Below are 22,985 nucleotides of genomic sequence, written 5' to 3'. Positions count from 1 at the left end.
GTTAAGCTGTTTAAGGAACTTGAATTGCAAATATTATTGTTTAAAAAATTTTGTCTAGTTAACTTAAATGAACTTTATCAAACATAATTAAAAGTCCTCTTGAAAGCAACTATTAAAATGTACTAGACATCTAAACGGAATATTTTTAAAGTGAAATCTAAAAGCTTAATTTTAATAACGAATTATATAATCTTCTCTGTTAACAAACTGCTCCTGCAGAAATCAAAAGTAGTCTCAATGGTAAGTAGTAGCTAAATTACTATTTCACTAGTCATAGTTACTTGCACCAGGGATGGAGTGCCTAACTCATGCCTTCACTAAACAAGGATTTGTAAAATTGCAAATTTCTTGATCTGGAAAGATGTGCGAGACTGGGACTAGAATGTTCAAGTGATCAATAGAGAAAGCTGGTCCGCACTAAAAAAGGAAAGCAGAACCCAAGTCCAGAGAAAATAATAAAGACAAGATTATCCTGCCTCAGCAGGTCAGACTAGAGAGAAGCCATGTTACTAAATGATCCTATTTCCCTTATTTGTTCTGGTTGCACCTCCTCCTCTTAGGGGTCCATGAGATTCTTTAGAATCCTGCTTATAAGTTATTTTTGCTTAGGTGAAAAAAAAAATAGACCATGTAATGTGATCATTGTTACTGTCAACTTATTAACAGAGCACAAATAGGTTTTGAAGTTCGTAACATGCTTTAAAATTTTAAAGTTTTGGCAATACACAAACAAGCGAGTAACATACCTTAGATTGACTTCTCCCCTGCAGCTCTAGTTTAGGTGTGCTGCGTATCTACACTTAGATGCCACATTAGCACAACAAAACTGACCTACATTAAACTAAAATCATGTCCTTCCTCCCCAAATCACCTACTCCTAGCTGGTCTTTCTTATGATAGTAAAGCTCAAACTATAATTATCCGTCTCTTCTTCCTTAAAATAATCAATATGGCAAGCATTTGATAATATTTATTACTTACGTTGTACCAGTCTAAGAATTGTAGATGCATCATCTTATCTAAATATTTTGAACATCTGGGTGGCTCAGCTGGTTCAGTGTCCAGCTCTTGGTTTTGGCTCAGGTCATGATCTCCCAGGTTGTGGGATGGAGCCCTGCATGGGGTTCTGTGCTCAGCCGGGAGTCTGCTTGGGGGATTTTCTCCCTCTGCCCCTCCCCCTGCTCATATATTCTCTCTCTCTCTCAAATAAATAGCTAAATCTTAAATAAATAAATAAATACTGTAATGACCCAAAAAGGTAGTTGCTGCAATTTATCACCTTTTTATGAAGTTAGCTTAGTAAACTACCAAGGACACAGAGCTGGTAAAGGTCAGGACTTGGTTTGAAATTGAGCACTTTGATTCTAGACCCTATCTTCTTAAAGATGATATAATACTGCCTCATCTTTTTAACTTAGGTCCTAACTAAATTGTTCATAACTACCACAATAGTTCTAATCTATAGGATTCATGTATCTATAACTCACCCTACTACTGAAACTTCCTTCACGATCACCTCATTCTATATATGATATCAAAGGTTCTCTAATGCTCTGCAAATTAAGTCCAAACTACTTAACTATATTTTCAACACTTTCGCAATCTAGCTCTAAGCTTAAAACTATACCTCCAGACTTCAATCTTATTACTATTATCTGAACTTCGTGCTCCTCCATTTACTACTAGCCATTCCCTCCGTATGCCTTCTACTTTTTCATTTCTGCACCTTTATTCATGCTATTACTTTTAACTCAAATGACTCTGTGCGTCTTTTATCAGTTTAAATAATGTTCATTCTTTAAAACCAAGTATACCTAACAGCTATGCAAATCATTCCAACTTATCTCTCTTCCCTTTTGCACTTACTAAAAGTTGTCCTTGCTTTATTATAGTTTTATACATTCACCCCTTATTTCCCACCCAATAAACTATACATTCTCTGAAGGTTGGTTTCAAGACTTATTCATCACTCTCATCTTCATAAGACCTGCTATATTGTGTACCTGACAGATGTGTAATAAAATAGCCAAAGAATGAATATTCCATTCAAACAAGAGTAATCACAAAAATTATTGTTCTATAATTTTAAGTATGCTATGTCCATTCATAGAAATTGACCAGTTTTTTTATTTTAGACCTATTCCAGTAGAAGAGAAGTATTCCAGATCTTTAAAATCATATAATTCGTTTAAAAAACAAACATAACTGAGCTTGATAACAGTAAGGTAAAAATCAAACCAAAATCTCATCTTCTGAAAAAAACCTTTTTATTCTATTCACAAGTAGGCAGAGCAGCAGGCAGAGAGAGAGGGGGAAGCAGGCTCCCCGCTGAGCAGAGAGCCCAACATGGGGCTTGATCCCAGGACCCCAAAATCATGACCTGAGCCGAAGGCAGAGGCCTAACCCACCAAGTCACCCAGGCACCCCAACCCTTTTTATTCTTATAAAAATTTTCAGTAAAGGCAACATCTAATATAATCTTAACCCATTTCCTTGAATTCAGTAAATGTCTTAAAATTTATACTAATATTTTTAAAAACTAAATCAAAATTTTCTCTCCCTGTGAGCTACAGATCCCTATGAGCTATATCATAGATGGGACCTAAATTCATATAAGTCATTTTCAACATATACATTAACTTATTCACTGAATATTTCCTGAGTGCCTACCACGTGCCAGGCACTAGTCAATGCCTGGAAAAGACAAAAATCCAAACTACATGTATATTCTAGTGAGAGGACACAGAAAAATTTAAAAGGTAAAGTATACAGTATGTCAGATGATGAAAGATGACCTGGATAAAAATGCAGAATAAAAAGGAGACAGGAAGTGTTGGGGTGAAGCACAGGGGAGAAGAAACAAAGTAAAAATCAAGTGGTCAAGGAAAGGGTCACTCTGATCAGAGTAGCAGCCCAATGTAGATAAAGGAAGACATACAGAAATCTGGGGAACAAAACTAGTCACAGGGACTAATACGTACAAAGGTCCTGAAACATAACATCATCCCTTTCCCACTTCTTCTAGTAACTCAAAGCATGAAAACAAGTACTGGTAATCTTATCTCTATATATTAGCTTGGTATAGCAAAGACACTGACATTTCAAGTAGCAATGGCAACATGAACAACAGAGTCCAAAGAATTCAGATGAATATTTTTAAAATGGTGTTCAGTGGATTCTGAGTTTAGCATGTGGTACAATCAAAGTTAAGTATCAATGTCTTTAGAAATATTCATCAATACCTCTTCCTGCACAGTAAATAAGTTGTTCACTTCTCTTTATTTGAGAAAGGAAAAATACGAATTATTAAGCTACCTAATAATTTCAAGAATTTCAGGGTTTTTTTTTTAAGATTTTATTTATTTGACAGACAGAAATCACAAGTAGGCAGAGCAGCAGGCAGAGAAAGAAAGGGAAGCAGGCTCCCTGCTGAGCAGAGAGCCCAATGCAGGATTTGATCCCAGGACCATGAGATCATGACCTGAGCTGAAGGCAGAGGCTTAACCCACTGAGCTACTCAGGTGCCCCAAGAATTTCAATGGTTTGAGAAATATACTTCAAAAGTAAAAAAAAAGTATTAGTCATTTTACTAGGTATCTTAGGTATCTTTTTAATATTCAAATATTGTTGGAGAGCCTTATTTTTGTTCTCACTACACAATATAAATGCACAAAGATATCTTGAAACCACTTGTCGCCAGTGAAATTTAGCAAGAGAAAATAGGTTAATCAAACCTCTAGTCTAAGGATATAATGGATAGAACTTTCTAACATCCAGTAGCAATCATTTAGATTTCCAAACTGGGCTTCCCAACATCAGGTTTTTAAAAAATTAGAACAAACCACAGTAAGATAACATTTCACACCCATCAGGATGGCTGTAATCAAAAACAGAAAGGGGTGCTTGGGTAGTTCAGTCAGTTAAGCATCTGCCTCTGGCTCAGGTCATGATCTAAAGGTCCTGGGATTGGGTCCCAAATTGGGCTCCCTGCTCAGCAGGGAGTCTTGCTTCTCTCTCTCTCACTCTGCACCTAACCCCACTCTTGCTATCTCTCTCTCTCAAATAAATAAATAAAATCTTAAAAAACAAACAAAACAAAATAGATAATAACAAATGTTGGCAAAGATGTGAAGAAACTGGAACCCTCACACACTGCTTGTAGGAATGTAGTGGAGGTACTCTGTCAAACCGTTTGACAGGTCCTCAAAGGCTCAACATAGAGTTAGTTACCATATAACCCAGAAATCCTAATCTTACGTATATACATAAGAAAAATGAAAAGACAAGTCCAGACAAAAACCTGCATACAAATGCTTATAGCAGCAACATTCATAATGGCTTCAAAGTTAAAATAACCTTAACAGATAAACTATGGTAGATCTATACAATGGGATATTATTCATCAATAAAAAATGGAAGTACTGACATGTTACTACATGGATGAATCTTGAAAATATGCTAAGTGAAAGAAGCTGGTCACAAAGGATCACATATTGTATCATTCCATTTATATGAAATGTACACAATACATAAATCTAAACAAACAAAGATTAGTGGTTGCTTAGGGATGGGAGGAGTTGGAAGGAAATGGGGATGATTGTTAATTGAGTACAAGAGTTTCTTTTTGGAGTGATGACAATGTACTAAATTAATATAAGTCATATATTAGGCTGAACAGTTCTGTAAATATACTAAAAACTATTCATTGTACAATTTAAAGCATGAATTAAATGGGATATGAACTATATCTCAATAAAGATGTCATATATATACAATTTAAGTTATAAAGTTTTTTAATAGAAAGAATTTAAGACCAGCTAATTACCTGAGATCTTCTGAATGCTTCTTAAAAATACAAAACCTTTTACTTGGACGGTTACTATGAAAGCTGGAGAGACAAAACAGATTTTATTAATTTTATTATACAGTAAGTCTTACTAATTTATAGCTTTATTATCAAGTTTGTACTTAAAGTTTCTAGTTTTACGTAAAAGATCATGATATAAACAATAAAATAATGCTTGCCATCCCTGTTTAATTCAGTTTTATCTTAAATTCCACTTTATCCTTTTATTTTCTAATGAAACATATTTCTCTAAGTATATTCTTATAAGAGCAGTACCTCACCATTATATAAAAAAGGAAATACTTAAAAATTTTCTTTAAAACGCAAAAAAAAACTCAAACTAATTTTTTTCATCTGTTAAGGAAGAGTTGAAGACACTTTCAAACTTCTACAAATAACATGAATCTTTACCAAGCATCATTTTTTAAAAGATTTTATTTATTATTTATTTATTTGTCAGAGAGGGAGAGAGAGCGAGTGAGCACGAGCAGGCAGAGGCAGAGGGAGAAGCAGGCTCCCCGCCGAGCAAGGAGCCCGATGCAGGGCTCGATCCCAGGACCCCGGGATCATGACCTGAGCTGAAGGCAGCGGCCCAACCCACTGAGCCACCAAGGCGCCCCACTAATCATCATTTTTTTAAAATCATTTCCAATCTTAACATGCCTAAGTCGGGGGAGGCGAGTAAAATCCAAATGATCTTTGAAGTAAATAGTACTTCAGCTAATTGCCACTGTTTACCACTTGTAAAACTGAACATTTAGAGAGTTCTTTCCAATTACTAGTAGAGGTTCTGTAAAAAACAAACAAAAGCAGAACTCTTGAGCTAAAATAATACTTCCCCTAAACACAAAACAAGGAACCTCTAACTAAACTTTGTTGCCAATGATAATAGCTTTCATATACCTTTTTAAATCTGGTAAAGAAAGCTCTCCTGTATTAGAAACCCAGGATTAGCTTTATTTAGCACAGTATTACTCAAAGTGGAGTCACAGACTAGTAACATCAGCCTTACTTAGGAACTTATTTAGAAATGCAAAGTCTTGTGCCCTCTACAGACCTAACTGAATTAATCCCTGGCATATGGACCACCAGAACATGTTTTTTAAAAAGTTTCTCCAGTAATTCTTAGGGCAAGCCAAAGATTGAGAAGCAGTAGCTCTAGTTTGCACTGATAGATTCAAAGTAGCCAAAACACCAAGTCAATGGTCACTCTCAGACACAAGGTAACCATCATCAACACAGCACATAAGTATGAGAAAATAAATACTGTGACTAGCTATAATCCCCAGAAAAGTGTCCTCAGAAGACTTCTAACAGTCATTTCTTCAATTTGGGGATAAATACTATTAAGGAATTTACAAATATAAGACACATCACAAAAATAATAATTAGGTTTTTTTAAGAAGAGAACATCAGGAGTTAGGAAACACTGAAATTACATGCAAAAATTTATGCCCATAACTGTTTCTCCAGAAGAATAAATCCAAGATTTTATCTGATACCCAAAGAATGTGAACCAAAAGAAGTTATTTTTTAAATGAGATTTAAAAAGTTACTTTTAAAAGCTATTTTTTCTTTTTCTTTAGACAGACTATTTTGGTTTTTTTGGTAAGAGGAGAGAAAAAAATTACATTTTAGGGTCTTTTATGGCTTCCATTCTGCCTACAACTGGTAACTTATTAAAATATTGGCATTTTGGGGAGCCTGGATGGCTCAGTTGGTTAAGCGATTGCCTTCAGCTCAGGTTCATGATCATGGAGTCCCAGGATCGAGTCCCCCATTGGGCTCACTACTCGTCAGGGAGTCTGTTCTCCCTCTGACCCTCCCCGTTCTCATGCTCTCTCTCTCTCTCAAATAAATAAATAAAATCTTTAAAAAAAATAAAATAAAATGTTGGTATTTTAAAATTCAGTTGTCCGAACCCAGTTTATAAAAAAAAAATTATAGTACCCCTTTACTTATATTTGCTATACAAATTCCATCCTTTTATTATTATTATTATAGTAAGGAAAAAGTGGTTCTATAGCTCACAAATAAGAAGGAAAAAAATTCTCCTACTTCCTATTAGATCTGCATAAAATAAATAACAATATAGATATGAATTTTAAAAAGAGAAAAAAGGTTATGATTTTAAAAATACAGTAAAAACATGTTAAAATTTAGGTTTTAAAAATTCACCATCTAGTTATATGACTATATATAATTATCAAAACTCATTTAGCTATTCTCTAAACATAGGTTAATTTCATTGTGTATAAATTATACCTCAGTAAGACCAGAAGGAAAAAAATCCCTTTGACCATATTTTCTTAATAATCTTAATTCAGTACAATTAACAACTTTGTTTTTGATGAAACAAACATCAACAATGTTCATGGTATGCCTCCTATTTAAGACATTATAACAGAGGTTGAAGATACAAAAAAGAAAGAGGGCAAGCTGTCAAGGTCCAAGGGTGAGTGGGGGAAGAGGGAAAAGTCCAACAGCAGCTGGCACAGAATAAATGCCTAATAAATGCTTTTAAAATGAATGAATACATATTCATAAATAATCATAAGATAAATGTTAATAGTGATACATATAAAGTTTTGTGGCTGCATGAAGGAAAACTGCAGGTAAATGGAATAGAAGCCAACTGGCAATCAGGAGTTCATTTTAGTTAAGATGATCACTCTATACTATGAGCTGTGTTAAGACTGATGATTCACAGACCTGTACCCCCAAAGCAAATAATACATTATATGCTAATTTAAAAAAAACAATAAGAAGAAGGTCACTCTACTGCCTTACTCCAAGCAAAGCAAAGCGAAGAGCAAGATAAAATAAGCACTAAAGGGGCTGAAAAAGTGGTCAAAAATTAAATATTGTAAGGTCTTATACTCTCCAGAATATCTGAACTTCATGACTATTAATGTTAGGAAGGTAAAGGATTTTAGGCCAAAAATGACCTGACCAGACATGCCTACTATAGTATCAGAAGAAAGAAGAACTGGATTGGGAGTGGGGGCCCAACCCACTGTGCCACCAGGCGCATGTCAGTTATGATGCTATTACAATAATCCAACAGTTCTTCTAATGACTATTCTTTAATGCAAATAAATCTATACAAAACATATCATGAACTCAAGCGTATCTTCTAAAAATCAATTCAGTGCTCTGTCTTATCCATTGTATAGGAACGAACTGTTATACCAGCTTTCTTTTTCCTTGGAAAAATTTTAAAACACCCTTCAAAGCCTTTGTGAAATGTCATTTATAGAATACCTCCCCTTATTTCCTATTTAAAGAACTCATTCTTACTTTCTCTGTGCTCTCATAGTCATTTGTTTACTCTCTTAAGCTAGGTAAATATCATCTCTCCTACTAAAGTGTGAAAATTAGAGGTAAGTACTTTATCCACAATACACAATAATGATAACTTAGAAATGATAACAACTATAATTACTTGAATATCTCCTAAGTAAAAATCATTTTGTTAAGCAGTTTAAGTACATTTTGTAATTATCATGATGACTTTCTTTTTAAGAAAAGGAACTGGGAGCCAGGTTAAGTAACTTGCCCAAAGTCACAGAGGTAATAAATAAGTGGTGAAGCTTGGATTCAAATCCAGATTTGTCTGATTCTTCACCACCAGCTTGCCATACTTCTTACTTAGCAAATAGTAAATGCTGTTAGAAAAAGAGATATTAAATATTTATGTCTATCAAATTAATTCTATTACATGTAGGAAAAACCTTTCTTATACATTGTATTGAGGAATAATAACAATATTATGTGGTAATTTGTTTCCATTTTTTTCAGGTGACTTCTATTGCCACCTGAAGGCTGTAAGCAAATAAGATGCAGTAATTTAAACAACCAAATCCAAATAATTCTACTTTTAAAAAATCACTTAAAATTACATGTTTAATAATGCTCTTCTTCAAGTCTTATTCCAAAAAGGTTCCAATGCATCAAGATTTTTTAATACCCTCTTTCAAGATTCTATTTAGAGTCCTTTAAAATTACAAATAATGACTTGCTATTTGTAATTTGCTAGGTGACATGGCAAATACAAATAGCCCCTTCTTCTCAAGGAAATAATAGAGACACAAACAAATATAATAAAAGGCAAAATAAGTGAATCATACACAGCTCAAAGTGAAAAATAATCTCTGTGAGTGGCTGTGGTGATCAGACACTCCAAAAAAGCGGGGAGCCTGCTTCCTCCTCTCTCTCTCTGCCTGCCTTTCTGCCTACTTGTGATCTCTGTCTGTCAAATAAATAAATGAAATCTTTTAAAAAAATGAGTTATGCAATAAACTTTATTCTGGGGAAGAATAGTCAGTTTATGGGGATGGGGCAAAAAAAAAAAAAAGGGGGGGGAAAGAGACCAACTAAGAGAACAGAGATGGAATAGGATAGAGATTAAAGGTACTCATCCTTAAGAGAAAATGAAGCTCCTATACATACAGAACTCAACCTATAATATGAATCAACACTGGGCAGAGATAATCATGGCCATTCAATGAACAATACCTAAGACAGTGAAAAAGGCAAGCGTACCAGCAGATAAAAAGGAAAAGAGACCTAACAAACCCTAAGATGGCAACGGAAGCTTTCAGTTCCTAAGAGGCTAACAATGAGTAGGAGCTCAGTGTGTGAAGTCAACGAACATCAGGGTTGTGGCTTGCTGGGAATTGGAAAAAGGGTATGGAGGGAGGTGGGCCAATTGGCAATGTTCTGGAATAGAATGGATTTGAAGGTTCTGTAGGACAGGTGGGAAGCCTATGATAAATGGGGAGAGGGAAAGGTGAAATGACCCTTGCTTTAATAAAACAGAAAACATTTTCCAATTTGACCCCTACAAATTAAGGGCAGAATTAAAGCCCCATGCAGGCAACCATGTATTTGTCACAGAAAGAAGAAACATTCCACACAGCAGTATATTGGGGGAAAGGATGCCTGGGGCCTGGTTTAGAAGAATGAAATACAGGTGTAGACCATTGCAATAGTAGTGAAGCAGAGTAGCAAACGGCACAAAGGGGAGTCTCAGAAAACCATAATGCACAGTGACTGATCAAGAGAACTTCACGGGCTTAAGAAACCTGGGACAGTAAACTATTTCCAGGAGGTGTTCCACAATCACAGAAATGATGCCCTGAAAGAGTATTTGGGTGGGTGTTGTGTGTTATTCTGGACAGATGATAATGTTTGGCTCATCTGTGTTCTTTTTAGAACCTAGTGAGTCAAAAGTAAAAATACATATAAAGTAATTAGAAATACAGAGTTGGATCTCATGAAGACTAAGGATTAAAACTGGAAGACTTAAAGTTGAAAGGTAAAAGTGACAGTAGTTGAGTTACCAAAAAAAAAAAAAAAAAGGAAATGTAAAGAAGCAAGATGAGTTAAAGGAAGAAAAGGCAAAGAAACAGAGTAGCCAAAAACGAAGAAAAAATATAGTGGTAACAGTTTAATAGAAGCTGAAGAGGAGACTTTCACAAGTGATTGAGGACAACTTCAAATACTCTTAAATAAAAGTCATGGAGTAGTAAGAGCAAAAATAAAGTGAATAAACATGGTGATAAATAATCCTTAAAGGAGCACTATTAATTGGTAGATGGGGACGATATTCAAAAGGTAGAGAGAAATGAATCACAAATAAGCTAGTAAACACTTTTTTTTTTTTTTTAAAGTAGGCTCCATGCCTAGCGTAGAGCCCAACACAGGGCTAAACTCAGGCTGAGGTCCTGAGACTGAGTCCTAAGCTGACCTTAAGAATCAGACACTTAACCAAGTTAGCCACCCAGGTGCCCCATTACAAACACTCATGGTAAAAGGAAGACAAAAAATAAGGACAGTAGACAGTAGGGATAAATTTACCTTGTCTTAAAAAAATTACCTGAAAATGTTTATAAGTAGAAGGAATCTGGGAGAGAGAAGAATTGAAGTTGCAAGTTAAATGAATAAGACTGTGTAAGAACTAGACTAGACCACAGACAGGGTTAGCTTTGGAGACGTGGAACATATTTGATTTCTGAGATCAATGTCTAGAATAAAAGTAACAAGAAAAAACATTTGACGTTTTAAAGATTATTTAAAAGGCTGACTTCCAACTGAGTACTTCCTAGGAGGCCAGGTTAACAGCTAAGAGACTACAATTAACTCTCCAGAGAACTGGAGAGAAGTTTAAATAAACATTGTAGATAAATACTACATCAAAAATGAATGATGTACTTTATGTTGGCTGACTATAATAAAAATTTTTAAAACCCTAAAAAAAAGCATTAAAAATTAAAAAATAAATAAAGAAGTATTTTAAAATAAAAAGATAAGACCGAGTCAAAGTTAAAAACCACAAAGTTAGAGGTGACTGAATCAAACACCGGTTGAGTAGTCTAGAACTGAGCATAAACTTCAGGAGAGGAAGATGTTCCAGTCTCATGTTGGGTTTTATCCCAAGTGAGCATGACAAAAATGTAAAGGATTCTAGAACAAAAACAAAGCAGCAACCCTGAGAGTGAGGTTGACTATGAAGTGAAATAGGTGCAGGTCTGGAAAAAGGAGTCAAAGTCCTAAAAACTCAAAAGGAGTTACCCGTACAGGGTAATGGGAATTGAAAAGAAATGAAAGTATGTATGATGAGATTAAAATTGGTACTGTGGTATAAGAAAGGGGGTATCATGATGGGTGTTAAGTAGGGCATGTATTGCATGGAGCACTGGGTGTTACACAGAGACAATGAATCATGGAACAGTACATCAAAAACTAATGATGGACTGTACGGTGACTAACATAACACAATAAAAAAAATGTTTTTAAAGGGGGGGCTACAATAACTTAACGGTTGATGTGAAGCACTGGCACTGAAGAAGTCCAAGTACCTGAGGTCAGGCTAATAAGGGGGAAATAACAAATGAGAGAGATGATAAGCTATCAAGAAAGGTGGGCAAAACCTTGAAAACCATAGCTGGTAAGACCAGAAAATAACATAGAGGTCATTTTATGATCTGTAAGAGAATAACTTTTATACTTCAATTTCTAACTTAAAAAAAAAAAAAAAAAAAAAGGAACAACCTCACTTTGCATAATCAATGTAACTGCTCTATATCTAAATAATTTTTGGCTATTTTTAAGAAAATAAAAATCCATCGTAAGGGATGCCTCTATTAATGAGATACAAATGAAAGCAACGTGGGCTGTGAAGGCTTTCTCTGCATAAAGCAAATTTAGGTACTCAAATAACTTAAGTTGAATGAATTTAAAAAAAGAATTCCAACAGTGGCCTAATGAGTGGAATAGTCTCTCATTCCACTGAAGGATAGATGGTTTGATGGATAGTCAGACAGAGACAATGGCTTACAGAAAGAGAAAAAAACAGATCTAATAAAGTTCCTAACATCACCAGAAACCCTAGAGTCTCTCAAAGTAACTGCATTGAAAAGAATAATATTCATGAGATCATATGTATTTGTTTGGTAAATATATTTAAAACACTTGATTTTCTAAACTTGAAAATGACCATTTTAAAAAATTCTGTAGACAAAAAATACCCATAGAGAAACCATTTCCCTAACAAACCTATCCTAATTTCTTAGTCTAACTATTCTTACAATTTTAGTTCCAATAATTTTATGAGTTATGATGCTAGAAAAAATAGTACCAGGCATTATTCTAAAAAGTTCACTATAACTAGACATTTAGTTCCTTAAAGAGAAAAACTGGCTTCTAAAAGGTTAACTGTTTTGTTTTGTTTTGTTTTTTTAATTTTATTTATTTATTTGAGAGCGAATGAGTGAGACAGAGTATGAGAGAGGAGAAGGTCAGAGGGAGAAGCAGACTCCCCAAGGAGCAGGAAGCCCAATGTGGGACTCGATCCCGGAAGTCCCGGATCATGACCTGAGCCGAAGGTAGTCGCTCAACCAACTGAGCCACCCAGGCGCCCTAAAAGGATAACTGTTTTAAAACAAACTTTCTGAACTACAATTTTAATTGGTAATTACAGATGTTTAACTCATCTTACCTCATCATATGATTTACATAGGCTTTGCTACAGCTAGTGTTGTATCTGCAAAAACTACAATGGACATACGTAGGAAAATGATTTGCAAAATCTTTTATTTCGGAACAACACTCAATGCACTTGTGAACTCCCCGACGATACCTTATGGAGATATAAAGAAAACGATAAAAATGTATTTTAAGACAAAAATAATAAGGAAGGGCCTTATTAATATTCTGTTAATTAAGGACAAGATGTTTAAATGAACATGCTTAAACAGTTATAATTTGAAAATCTGTTATGGAACAACAGCTACAGTAAGTGTAAACAATCTAACGTAAGTCAGTGTTTTCCATTGGCATAAAAGGGATTAAATTAAGCAATACAAACATCACAAGATTTAAGCAGAACACCTAATAATACCAGTATAATAAATGAATATTATAAAAAAATAATTCAAGTACTGTGCAATAATTCTAAGAAAATACCTTTTTATTATTTGCTTGGCCTTTATGTCATAGTGATAGCATATAAATGTACAAGAGAGTTGTGTAATAGGGTAAATTTATATTAAATAAAGTTTTTATACTTAAGATTAAATTAGTGTTATATATGAGGAATAAAAGATTACCTTAAGTTCCTCAATGCTGTATTGACTTTACTTTTTTTATTGCTACTAGCCAATGTGCTTTGTTTCTTTTGCATATTAGAGATTTTTGATTTATATTTAGATTTACTTCCATTAGGCTTACTTGCATTAGGTTTACTTGTATTGGATTTAGTTGGATTAGGTTTGCTTGTGTTAGATTTTGTGGGATTTTTAGCAGTTATATTTTTAGTCCTTGGAGGTGAGAGCTGAAGGGTAGAAGTGCTTGCACTAATTGAAGGTGTAGTTGAAGATCCTGACTGAAGCGGTCCAACTGAAGCTCGAATAGTAACCTACAAAAATGGAGATAATGTTTGCTTTAGAAAATTAATCATGGCATTAGTATTGAAATATCACTGTATAACAAAGAGTCAAACATCAAGTATTTGGAAAGGGAAAGTATAAACTATAATTGGATAAGTCTTTCATTTATTCTAAATGTTCATCCCAATTAATGAAATTAAACTTGATATTTATTCACTTGTAATATTACATTTTTTGTATTGATATCAGTCATGTTAACAGTTATTAATATATAATTAGGAGTTAATGCAAATTATGACTATTAAAAGAGCACATTCCATAGCTATTTTTATGCTCTGATACAACTTAAATAATTCACAGAGATCAAAATTTAAATCTCAGAGCCCAAAAAATAATTCTAGAAAGGCCTGCATTAACCCTCAAAAACTATAAAACAACAAGATCTAGAGTAAACATGACCTCCTTTTTCCAGGGGCTCATTAGGCAGGATTTATGTATACATAGGTTATGGGAGAGGTTACATCAATCAATTCATTATACTGATAGAGAGTTTAATAATATTTAGAATTTCCTTAAAGAGAACTATATATAAAGTTTATCATTTAGTATCCAGAAATTGCATTTTTTGGTTGGCAATAAAAAACAATTGCCTACCAACATTCTCATTGATCATTAAACTATACCTCTCCCATGTATTTGTCCTATGGAATACATGTGTTTTGGTATCACTCAAAAGCACTGGACTAGGAATCAAAAGACTTGAGTTTAAATCTCATACCATGCCTTCCTAGCCATGTGACCTTGAGTAAGTAACTTTTCTTCTTCTTTATCTATAATATGGGGCAATAACTGTCTTGCTTTCCTCACTGGATTGCTGTATGGATTAAATAATAGAATGTATGAAAAAGCATACCAAAAGCCTTATTCTAAGGTGCTATAAAAACATTTAGTATCATTATTAATATTATTACTACTATTATTAATAAGGGAAAATATGAGAGAGGACTGCACTGCTTACATTAGTGTTCTGCATGTCTAGTCCCAGCATGGAATGAATGGACTGCAGGGAAGGATGCTGGATAGCTTCTCTTGCTCTAGGTCTTCAGAGCATGGCTTTATATTGTTTTAGTTAATTCAAATAACAGACATACCCACATTCAAAGGTAAGTACCCAAAGCCAAATATAAATGTTTTGGGGATTATTTCACTTTGGATTATCCATGCCTCTGTTTCCCTCCACTGGAGCAAATATTCAAGAGCTGACTGTATATAAAGAAGTCAGAGAAAACAGAGGTATATAAGGCAAAAAGGGAAAAGTAAATTACAATCATCAGTATGCAGTCAGACATGTTGTTTGCTCACTTAAAACATAATGCTATCCAGCAGCAGAACTTGCTTCTCTGAGAGTAGACTCAGTAATAACTGCAATAAATATTTCAAAACCTATGGCACTCAAGGCACTATACCAGATGCTGAAGACACAAAGATAAAACATGAGTCCCAATCTCAAGCATCTTATAGTTTAGCAGATAAAACCAACATATACACTGCCAACTGGAATAGCTCAAACATAGCCTATATAGTATTGACACAACACACTGACCCAGGGAATAGTTAATCTAGTTGCACTTTTTACAAAGCAGTGTCACTTTAGCACAGCACACACCACTGACCATAAAACAATGGTCAGGTTATTTTTTCTAGATACAGAAATAACAAAACCTAAAATTAAAGGCTTACTAAAAATCAGGCATCATTTTTTAAAGTATGGTATTTAATAAATAAAAGAAGGCAGGAGTTAATTTCTATTATCATATAAAATGTTAAAATACAACATATTTAAACTCACTTTTGTTCCAGGAGGCAACCCTTCCAGTTGTTTAGGTTTTATAAATGTTCTATGATGTTGAGTCTTATGATCCATTTTCTCTTTGCATGTCAAAAACTGCAGTCTGCATTTTGTACAACGATGTATTCCTTTTTTCTGTTTAAAAACAGAAAAAGGGAGGAAAAATAATTTCTACAACCACAAATATTGTGTGCTTAAACTGCTCTGATTTCATTTTAATGATACCTAAATAATTTTACAACTAGTACTTTATATCACCCATATAAATAACAGCAAAATATTGTTTCATTTTTTACATACTCTGCATTAGTATTTGGGTTTCAAAAATGTCTGTTCCTATACGGAAACTGAACATAAAAGTATCTGTAGGTTCTTTTTTTTTTTTTTAATTTTATTTTTTCAGTGTTCCAAGATTCATTATATTTGTAGGTTAATGAAAGTTCTCTCAACAGTGGTGTGAAAGCTCATCTAATTGTCATTTTACAGTGTTTAGACACATGGTTAAAAAGAACTATACTATGTTTTTATCCTGGAAAAAAGTAAATTCTTTTTAATTTTTGCTATTTTCAGTTGGTTGACAAGCTGGTAAAATAAATTCAAATATTTAACCAGACATTTCAAAAAAGGTTGTTATAGAAATGGCTGTATAAAGTAGTGCTGTCTAATGTAACTTTCTGCAATGATGAAAATGTTCTACAGCTACACTGTCCAATATGGTAGCCTCTAGCCACATAGGTTATTGAGCACCTGAAATGTGCTAAATGCAACACAGGAACGGATTTTAAAATTTTATTTGACTTTAAGTAATTTTAACTTCAACAGCCACATGAACATTGAACAGTGTTGAGATGGAGACATAAATCGGACAACTACTGCTAATCTATTTACTGATTAAGATCCCTTGTGTGAGTCCCTCTTTAAACCCAATCCTGCTATTATTCTATAGCTGGAAAACAAGATTCAAGAAAAATCTAAATCATTCCCCCATTACTAGTCACTGGCACTGCTGACTCCTGACCCAGTTTTCTTTCTACTATATAATAGTATCTACAATCTTGTTCATATGCTCTCATTAAGAAATGATATATGTATGTACATATATATATATATACACACACACACACACACACACTTAAACAATACATAAATACAAAAGAATGTTTTCTCAAAAGTTACATTCTGCCAAATACCTCACCATTTCCATTAAAATACACTCAATCACTTATAAAATTCGAACAAGGTAATATACTGAGAAGTACCTGGCACAGTTACTAGCATACAGCAGGCATTTCATAAATCAAAGCTCTTTACAAAATTCAAAGCAATGTATAAATATAATGGGTTTGTATTACTATTCTAGTTGCATCTTAAGACTATTTTAGAAGTGTGGTGCATTGGATTGTATCACAGATACAGGCAATTTTCAAAAATTCACTTATATGTGCTGAGGGAATAGGCAGAAAAAGAGAAAACTCAGCTAAGAAACAGATACTAAGGCAAAGGACAGAAAGTTCTCCAGAATCCAATTCCCAGAAACCTCTTTTCTATCTATAATCACTCCCCAGGTTATCTCATCTAGTTTCATGGCTTTAAATACAATCTATCCATCTGTCTACTTGACATCACTACCTAAGCACTAATTACAGGGACAAAATTGAATTCTGGATTTTCTCCCTATCTTCCTGTCCCCCCCCCCCAAATCTGTTTTCTCAGTTTTCCTCCTAGGACAGTATATGAAAATTCCATTCTTGCAGCTGCTTCGGACAAACATTTGGTAGCTCACCCCATATCCAACCTATTAATAAAACCTGTCAGCTCTACCTTTGGGAACTTTCATCATCTTTCTACTCCTCATTACCTCCTACCGCTGCCATACTGGTCCAAGCCACTCACCTGGACTCCTTTATATTCTTCCTGTCATGTTCTTTCCTCCATGTGGTCTATTCTCCCCATAGGTGCCAATGATCTTAAAACATGGCAGACTGTTCAGACACTTAAATGCTCTGATAGTTTTCTAAAGCCCTGTTCCTGGTTTACAAGGCTCTGCATAAACTGGCCTATACTTTTATCACTACAAGCTTATCTCCTACTAGTTTTCCTCTTACTAGTTTGCTCTAGCCACAACTGGTCTCTTCGCTGTTCTTTGAATGCCCCATGTATATATTTACTTCAATGCCTACAGAATATTTCTGTTCCCAGATTTCCACATGGCTTATTCCTTATTTCCTTCAGAAAGGCTCCTGTTTTACCACACCACATACATAAACAAGCAACCGTTTCTCCACTCCCAACACCTCCCTGGTACTCTCTACCCTCCACATTTTCCTTCCACAGTACTATTACCAGCTAGCAAGCATATACATTCAAACGTAAGTCCACATATATTTATCTTCCTCTACTATAATTCAAATTCCAGAAGGCACAAACTTTGTTTTATTTACTGCTAATATAATACCCAAAACAGCCCCTGGCACACAGTAAGGCACGCAATAAATATTTGTTAAATAACTGGACTGTGAGGCAGAAAGCAAGAGACTGATAGAGAAAGTACAAATGAGAAGCAGGTACAATTTTGAATAATAGTTCAAAACGTCTGCCATTCCATTCAACGAACATTTGTCCAGTCATGAGATAGGCTAATTAATCCTCTATCTCTTAGTTGGACCTAAGTCTTAAACATGTCTCTTGTGTATGAATGCATTTCAAAGCAATAAAAGTAATAAACAGTACATTTTAAAATAACATCATGTTCAGTCAATGAAACAGTGACCTGTCCCAAGGCTAGAGGACTAATGATCTGTTTTGTACTTTTTTGATACATATACCACACTGTTTGGGAGACTCGAGGGATTTAAGAGTTAATTCTGACTATATGTAATTTTTGCCCTTAGACCTAATGTCAATGTGAAATCTGGGTCTGTGGAAAAGCAGTAAAAGCCTGGGCTCTGAAGTGCAATTTTAATTCTGCTTTTTATTAGGTAGTAGGACACTGAGAAGGTTGCTTTCTCTAAAACTCTGACTCACCTAAAAGTTATAAATAATAGTACACATATGGTGATTGTGAAGATGATAATACTTGTGAAGATGATAAATACTTCCCATAAGGTAAGTAACTTCATATGTTAACTGCTCAACATTCTTACTAAAGATCTAATGAACATATCTTACACATCTGAAATCACTTTTATTCTTTCTTAAAAGTCATACAAGGATTGTTAACTCTAAAATCACCTGAGACTTAATACAGCTTTTTTTTTAAAGATTATTTATTTATTCATTTGACAGAGAGAGATCACAAGTAGGCAGAGAGGCAGGCAGGGAGAGAGGAGGAAGCAGGCTCCCCGCCGAGCAGAGAGCCCGACATAGGGCTCGATTCCAGGACCCTGGGATCATGACCCGAGCTGAAGGCAGAGGTTTTAACCCACTGAGCCCTTAATACAGCTTCTTAAAAGAAAGTTACAACCAAAGTTTTTGAAGACAATAAAATGAGCCATAGAACCAACAATTCTAATACCGCACTAATGATGTAATCTTAACTATAAGTTTATAGTCCTACTCAGCTATGGTGTTCCAGTCTTCAAAAATAGTTACACAAATTGTAAATATCTTGAAGGATGCTGATGATCCTTATTAATAGATTCCCCTCCCTTTACTCTAACTGTTTACCTTCCTAAATATTCCATATAAAAAAAAGAAAAACTGGCAACAATGGCAAGACAAAACATATAACTCAGTGTATAAAAACCTTATAAATCACAAAGCCCACATAGTGGGTCCACACATCTCTATCATAATTATCATTCTTCCCATTTCTACATCTCACTCTGGAGTTTAAGAAAGCACGTGGGGAAAATTATGATAAAAGATCCATTATGAAACAACACTACCATTTTATATCTCATTCTCCCATTCAAATTTAAGCCCAAAGATGAAATAAAGAGTACCAAGAATAGGGTTTCCAGAACTCTATTCCTCAAAAAATGTTAATACATATTATGCAAATAAAGGGCTCAAGGGCCAAAAAAAATTTGGGAACTAATAAGCACTATACCTGTTCCTTGGAGATTTACAATATTCATTAGCATATTAAAAGCTCTGAGAAGTCCTGTTTTAAAAAACAGACAAGCAAAACTGTTTGATATTGTAAGTATTTACCAAATTTCTTTCTTTTCTAGTAACCGTTTGGGGGGAAACATCCATTTACACCTGATGGAACACTGTTGGGGAAACCTAGAATAGAAAGATTTTGCCAGAACTTGTCAAAGATGAGCATCATCCCAACATCTCATCACAGCATAGGAGATACTAAATTCACTTGGATAAAGAGGATAAAATTGGATAAAAAAATTCACTTGGATATTCCCTTTGATAATATATTTTATAAATATATATATATACATATACATTTTACACACCCACAATGGAATATTAGTTATAAAAGAATGAAATCCTGGGACGCCTGGGTGGCTCAGTTGGTTAAGCAGCTGCCTTTGGCTCAGGTCATGATCCCAGCGTTGGGATCGAGTCCCACATCGGGCTCCTTGCTCAGCAGGTAGCCTGCTTCTCCCTCTGCCTCTGCCTGCCATTCTGTCTGCCTGTGCTCGCTCTCTCCCCCGACCCTCTCTGATAAATAAATAAAATCTTTTAAAAAAAAAAAAGAATGAAATCCTACCATTTGTAGTGACACAGATAGAACTATAGAGTATTATGCTAACTGAAATAAGTCAGAGAAAGACAATTACTATATGATTCACTCATATGCAGAATTCAAGAAACAACAAGCAACACAGGGGGTGGGGGTGGGGGTGGGGAGAGGCAAACCAAGAATCAGACCCCTAACTGTAGAGAACAAACTGATGGTTACAGGAGGGGAGGTGCCCAGGAGGATGGGTTAGATAGTAATGGGGATAAAGGAGGGCACTTGTTGTAATGAACACTGGGTATCTTATATAAGTGTTGAGTCACAAAATTCTACACTGAAAACTAATATTACACTTTATGTTAACTAACTGGAATTTAAATAAAAATGTAAAAAAATTTCACTTGGAAATTCTACTTTTATGATCTTTCCAAGTTAAAAACTATAACCTGATTTCATGATAATCGAATGATTAGAACTGAAAGCAAAGAGAGCACCAACCAGCATGCCAATTTCATCAATAATAAAAAAGTGCAATGAGCTGGTTAGGGAGGAGGCAAAATATGATTACATGATCAGATTCAGTAAATCCAGTGACTTCTGATTTTGTCAAAGACACTGTTGTTGAGGGGCGCCTGGGTGGCTCAGTTGGTTAAACGGCTGCCTTCGGCTTAGGTCATGATCCCAGATTCCTGAGATGGAACCCCACATGGGGCTCCTGCTCAGCAGAGAGCCTGCTTCTCCCTCTCCCTCTGCCTGCCACTCTGCCTACTTGTGCTCTTTCTCTCTCTCTCTGAAAAAATAAATAAAATCTTTAAAAAACAAAACAAAACACTGTTGTTGCTCTTTCAAGCACACTTAAAAATAGGATCAGGGTTACATAAAAGTTTTCAGCCCAAACAAAGGATGGTTTAATTGCTCCAGGAAAAGAACAGTAAGCATAACATCAGAATTCAAGAAAAGGGTGTTAAGTGCTAATACTGGTGCAATATAATATAATAATATAACATAATGTAAGTGTAAAAATTTATATAGCAAAACTAGCAGAATTCATCCACAAAACAGGTGATGACCTAAATACAGTTCTTTGGCAGAGTTCATACACCAAGCAGTAAGTGTCATTACTGTTCCCTTTATCACTGGCAGCTATAAAAGACCACGTCTGGTCAAAGATAACAACATTTATTCTCATCATAAAGAAGATAAAAAATGGAAATTAGGTTGGAAGGAAAACAAGATTATGAATCCTCAATCTTTTCTTATTAGTTCAAGCTCACCTTTACCCTGATAACTACCTTTAAAATCATTCCCATGCCCACTCTTGGCCTCGGAAATATCGAGTTTTATGGGTATTCCACTCATCTGCCCTTTTCCCTTTCAATCCTAGGTTTCCAATTTCTAGCTATCTTTCAGAATTTTCACTTGTGAGCCACAACATCACCGGAAAGGAAGCAAGGAAAAGAAGTGGAAGTTTTTTTTTTGTTGTTTTTTTTAAAGATTTTATGTATTTATTTGACAGAGAGAGATCACAAGTAGGCAGAGAGGCAGGCAGAGAGAGAAGAAGCAGGCTCCCTGCTGAGCAGAGAGCCTGATGCGGAGCTCGATCCCAGGCCCCTGAGAACATGACCTGAGCCGAAGGCAGAGGCTTTAACTCACTGAGCCACCCAGGCACCCCAGAAGTGGAAGTTTTATAAGTAATTCAGCATAAATTCCAAATTAATCATGTCATTTGGAAAATCTTGCTTCCTTTGCAGAACAAATCTAACTAATGTCCTAAGTAATAATCTTTTTGCTAAAACAACACGAACAAATAAGAACTGGTAAATCTCACCTGATGCTTCATATAATGATGCATGTAGGGTGTTGCAATTTTAATAACTTTGAGGCAAAATGGACATAGCAAGTTCTTAGTGTTTTCATGGGATGTTCTAAAATGAGTTTCTACATCAGAAAATGATGATGATCTGTAATTGCAAACCTACAAATAAAGAAAGTTTAGTTTAACTTGAAAATGTATAATGATATGCAATTACAAAGTAACAATGATAAAGTCATTTGTTTAGAAGAACATCAACTATTTCTCATCAGCTCTGATACCTACATAACCAAGAATCTCATTAATGTAAGCACCAAAAGATAATCTTTGAGACCGAAAAGTTATCTGTCAAAGTTTAGGGATACTTTCCAAAACATAACTAGGCTCCCTTCTTTTTATTTACCACCCCCATCTTAACTTGAATTTTCATGCTTTAACACCTCTTGTTCTATAAAGTTTTCTTTCTTTCATCATAAAAGAGCACCTTCCTTTAGATTACAGATGGCCTCCAAGCTATGGCACTGCAATGTATTTTTATCTTCTTTTTCTATTTCTTCTTCAAATTCCGAAAAAATGCTAATCCCAAAGCATATGGTAGGGTTCTCTATATTGAAAAGCATTTCATACTTCCCTTGTATGCCTACATTCTCCCCTATATGGTAAAATAAGTCCCTATGCTTGTCTTACTGCCACAGGGCTTTTCTTTGTCCAATCACGAGTAGGTATAAAATGGCCTATGGGCCAATTTCAACTCTCTGCTGATCCCACAGATAATACATGAGTTATGCCAAAGTTTTTTTTTTTTTTTAATAAATAGTTTACAAGAGGAATTTTAATTTTAGTAACCAATTTTATCTAAATGGTTAGGAAAATAAAAGAATATATTTCATGGCTCTTGAAAATTATGTGAAATTCAGATTCCAGTGTCCATAGATATATTTTTT

At 34.8% G+C, this 22,985-nt stretch overlaps 1 protein-coding gene across 8 annotated transcripts in view; it reads right to left on the bottom strand.

Annotated features, from left to right (window-relative positions):
* Positions 1-22,985, bottom strand: part of ZNF280D (zinc finger protein 280D) — a 140,439-nt gene that overhangs the window by 47,774 nt on the left and 69,680 nt on the right. For all 8 annotated transcript variants that reach the window (XM_044231560.1, XM_044231559.1, XM_044231558.1 and 5 more), the window contains 5 exons: positions 22,057-22,203; positions 15,587-15,721; positions 13,459-13,766; positions 12,849-12,989; positions 4,826-4,888 (listed from right to left, as the gene is read on the bottom strand). In XM_044231560.1, the coding sequence (XP_044087495.1) occupies positions 4,826-4,888; positions 12,849-12,989; positions 13,459-13,766; positions 15,587-15,721; positions 22,057-22,203 (794 nt within the window). The remainder of the gene's footprint in view (positions 1-4,825; positions 4,889-12,848; positions 12,990-13,458; positions 13,767-15,586; positions 15,722-22,056; positions 22,204-22,985) is intronic.

This window comes from Neovison vison, chromosome 13 (genome assembly GCF_020171115.1).
Source record: "Neovison vison isolate M4711 chromosome 13, ASM_NN_V1, whole genome shotgun sequence".
Classification (NCBI taxonomy): domain Eukaryota; kingdom Metazoa; phylum Chordata; class Mammalia; order Carnivora; family Mustelidae; genus Neogale; species Neogale vison.
Note: the sequence above shows the minus strand (reverse complement) of the source record. Positions and strands in the feature narration are given on the sequence as shown.